This window comes from Cyprinodon variegatus, unplaced genomic scaffold (genome assembly GCF_000732505.1).
Source record: "Cyprinodon variegatus isolate N-32 unplaced genomic scaffold, C_variegatus-1.0 Scaffold222, whole genome shotgun sequence".
Lineage (NCBI taxonomy): Eukaryota > Metazoa > Chordata > Actinopteri > Cyprinodontiformes > Cyprinodontidae > Cyprinodon > Cyprinodon variegatus.
In genome coordinates this window covers 579,428-583,526 of record NW_015150675.1, presented here as the reverse complement: position 1 = coordinate 583,526, position 4,099 = coordinate 579,428, and the positions used below count along the sequence as shown (strand labels likewise).

The 4,099-nt window shown below is 40.2% G+C and overlaps 1 protein-coding gene across 1 annotated transcript in view; it reads right to left on the bottom strand.

The window, feature by feature from the left end:
• LOC107088576 (mitogen-activated protein kinase 14A-like) overlaps positions 1–2,003 on the bottom strand; it is a 13,800-nt gene extending 11,797 nt beyond the window's left edge. The window contains exon 1 of the mRNA XM_015380846.1: positions 1,828–2,003. Within this exon, the coding sequence (XP_015236332.1) occupies positions 1,828–1,961 (134 nt within the window). The 5' untranslated portion in view covers positions 1,962–2,003. The remainder of the gene's footprint in view (positions 1–1,827) is intronic.
• Between the last annotated feature and the right edge of the window lie 2,096 nt (positions 2,004–4,099).

Below are 4,099 nucleotides of genomic sequence, written 5' to 3'. Positions count from 1 at the left end.
GGTGCCCTATTTGTTGGTACTCGCCGATACCGATACCACCATTTTAGGGCAGTATCAGTATCGGCCCCATCCGATACTGGTATCGGTATTGGTGCAACACTAATAACCAGTACTCAAGTTGAGGAGGGGTAAGAAGGGATGGCATCCCCCTTCTTACCACCCACCCCCCCCCACCCCCATACAATCCCCTGTGATGTTGTGTGTTACTGAATTTGAAAAATTTCTGCTACGGTATACATTAACAGTAATGGCAATAACATTACCTTTTCAACATTTTGCAGGCTGTGGGCTTACAAGTAGCCTGAGGAAAATAAATAACATCAAGGAAGTGGCCTACCATGACTAAGAAGCTGATCCCAGTGAGACATTTGTCCTCTCTATTTGTCCCTAGCTATGTAGGAGCAGTGATAGCCATGCCAGTCCAGGGACTGACTGCAGTTCTACTGTAAGGTGCCTTGGTCAAGGTCAATGACCGGCGTACCTGACATAAAACGACCATACCATCTATATTGCTTTAGGTCAATAGACTATATTAATTAGTAGTGTTGTGCCAATGCCATTTTTTTGCCCCAATACAATTCCCCAATACGTGGCTGTGCAGTGTCGGCCGATATTGATACCATACCGATACCATCTGTTTGTAAATAATGTTTGTATATATGAAGAACTGCATACTACTTGGATGTAAAATAATTGCCATCGTGGCTTTGTCAAGCTGCTGCCTACCTTTGTGAAGCAGGAAAAAGACTAATACAAAGTGAATCCAGTAGAACTTTTTATTGCCTACATGGAATGGGTGAAAAACAAACTTTTGGCTCTCAAAATGGTATCTGTGCCCTATTTGTCGGTACTTGCCGATACCGATACCATCATTTTAGAGCAGTATCGGGGACTGTCCCATACTGGTAGCGGTTCAACCCTATTAATTAGGCTATGCATGCTTCCTAAAAAAAGTCCCCTTTTTTTCTTTTTTTTTTTTACAATTAGACTTTATGTAACAGATATAAAGGAGTAAAAACAACAACATTGTTAAGGTGAATTTCAGTGATCACACATGATAATCCCTGAACAGCATCTCTGTTCCTTCACTGGGTAATAAATAGAAAGAACAGTGTCTTGGACAGCTAAATTCCTGCCTATCCTTTCGAATGTTTGTGTTAGAAGATTCTTATCATTTCAAAGAACCTGCATTGACTTGCTGGTTTGCTTCAGGCAGACAAAAACAGTTTCTGTTAGCAAAACACTGGATGTGGGCCTCTTGAGTGTACAGCAGTGGGAGGTGCTTTTAAGGCCTAAAACACAGCCTAAAGAAAAATATTTAGGATGTCAAACAATTTATACCTGCCCTCAATCAAACACTTGAACAGATTAGAAGTAAATCGTTCTGGGTATTATTGGCTACTCTTAAAAATCAACTAACATTCATATTTTTATCCACCCTTAACATAAAACAATTTCCAAATTGACAGTAAAAACAAAAAGAATAAAAATATACCAAGATACACTAAACTTGGTACTTCAAAGCACACATATATAAAACTCGTATATAAAACTACAGAAAATTAGTGGAGAATATTTAATGTTTAGACTGGTTAGCAATCTAAACATTAAAGCGGCTGTGGCTCAGTTTGTTTTCTTACAGAATCTGAATAATGTCAGTTATAGAAAGGTAACTCCAGAATATTCAAGATTTATTTTTATATTTGTTATAATATGAGAGAGAGAGAGAGAGAGAGAGAGAGAGAGAGAGAGAGAGAGAGAGAGAGAGAAAATTGGATCATTTATCTTAGCTGTTTAGTATTGCGCATCCTCCCCGGGTAAACTCACCACACTGTCCCATAAGCTCCGGAGCCAATCGCCTGCAGCGCCGAGTACCTGTCCGGGACATCCCAGGTGGTATTCTGGATCTCCACCCTGTGGAAGCCCGGCCTGACAGGAGAATCCGTGGCCGGCGACTGCATGGCGCCGCTGGATCAGTGTGGACACCTTCACCTAGCAGTTTTTACCTGACAGGTGGGGTCTGGAGCAGGGAAACGCCCCCACGCGTTTCCCTTAACATTTTCCATAGGGAGAGCTCCAATTAAACTAAACAAAAACCTTCGCAAGTTCTATGGGAAGTGCGTTTATAAAGCGTTTTAAATCAGAAGAAAACTGATTCTGAAATTCCAGTTTTACATTCTATCAGGTGGATCTGTGCCTGAGTTTAAACCGCTGTTGGACTTTGCTCCCGCCTAACCACAGGATTACAGCTCACAGGCATGTTGTTTCTGTAATCCTGTTTCCAAGCCTATTGATTAAAAAGCAGAACAAAAAACTCCTGTTTTGGTTTTCTGTAATTTTATTAAACAGTTCATGTTAAGGTCAGCACACTTTTAAACCATTAAAAATTGTATTTTTTTTTTGTTGTTGTTTTTTATTCTTGTTTTGCATGTAAATAATTATAATAACTAAAATAACTTCATTTTCCAATTAGATTTTAAAACAACACAGTAATTCAATTCAATTTATTTACATAGCACCAATTCACAACACAGGCACTTTACAGTTCATCAGATCATCCAGTCAAATTGATTCAAAGTTTTCTATCTAAGGAAAACCAGTTGACTGTATCAACTCATTGACTGAAATGCAATCCGTCACACTAAGCATGCTTGTGGCAACAGTGGAGAGGAACAACTCCCTTTTAATACGAAGAAACCTCCAGCTTAGTGTAAGCGGCCATCTGCCGAGGCTGACTGGGGTTCAAGGAGACAGAAGCAGAGATACAAAAAACAACTTTAAGAGGCGGCCCCACGGAGGGAACACACAGCCAGGTAGAAGAGCTCCGAGCCAACTCCCTTGTCAGAGGACGAAGAGAGCACATCCAGCCAGTCACAGTCAAAGAAACAGGACTTCACTGAAAAACAGGCTGATCTCCAACATCTACAAACAAATGTGTCGATGGCAGCAGCACAGCTGCTATTTCTCTCCAGGATGGTGTCACAGCCAAACAGGAACAGACTAGATGAAGCTATGAGGAAAAGCAGAGAGAACATAACGTTAGAGATTGAATTAACAGATTCTGCAGAGTGGGAGAATAGAGATAGAATGAAAGTGAGCACAGTAGCCTCTCCATCTGTATCAGAGCAGTAAAATCCTTTCAGTGAGGTTATGTTTCCTCAATGTTTGCTTACCTCTGATTGCTACAGAATGACTACAATTACAGAGTCTTTTTTTATTTTTTCATGAGAAATACAGCCTTTGGCTCTAGAATTGGGTAGTCATAGGCAGGGGTGGATATAGGAAATTTGGGGCCCTAGGCAGAGATAGGCAGAGGGCCCTCTGAATTGAGAGGACAACACATAAAACAGACCTATTATACAGACACAGAAATGTTAATAGAATAGACATTCATTATTTATTATTTTTTTGTCCCTCTCTTCTTGTCCATTTTCTTGTTTTCCTCTCTATGTTTTGTACTCAGCTGACTTTTCATGCTGTCTCAAAAGGAATGAAAGATTTTTTCCAAGCACTAAGCTCACTTAGCTGATTGCTCCTTCCTGTGTTTTCAAAAACGCGACGGCAAAAGTAAATAACCCAGTCCTTCTTTTCACCACAGACAAGCCATGATGTGATTATCTGTTCTCCCTTTTTCATTTGTATGAAATAATATCTGCATGAATCATGACAGTAGACAACATAGAGGAGAGCAGGAGGAGGGGTTACCAATCTACTTACTCTGGAGAGCAGAGTTTGGTGCTTTTATATGTTGTCGCCAAAGTCTTCAGTAGCAGAAAAAACTCGCTAGATTTGGCACAAGGCACTGTTTTCAAATAAAAGTCGCTAAATATGGTGACAAAAGCGCTAAGCTGGCAACACTGCTCTTCTCATCGTTAGCCTTCAAATGGTTTGCTGCTGTCTCTTTTGACCTTTCTCAGCATGTGTAGCAAATGGACTGATCCAATGTAGTGGACACTGAAGGGGGTGCTGAGGCACACTTAATATTAAAGCTACAGTGTGTAATAATTACAGGGATATACAGTCAGAAATGTAATATATTATACATAACTATGTTATTTATCATAATCTACGAGCTCAGCCTCTTAACCTTAATATTTGC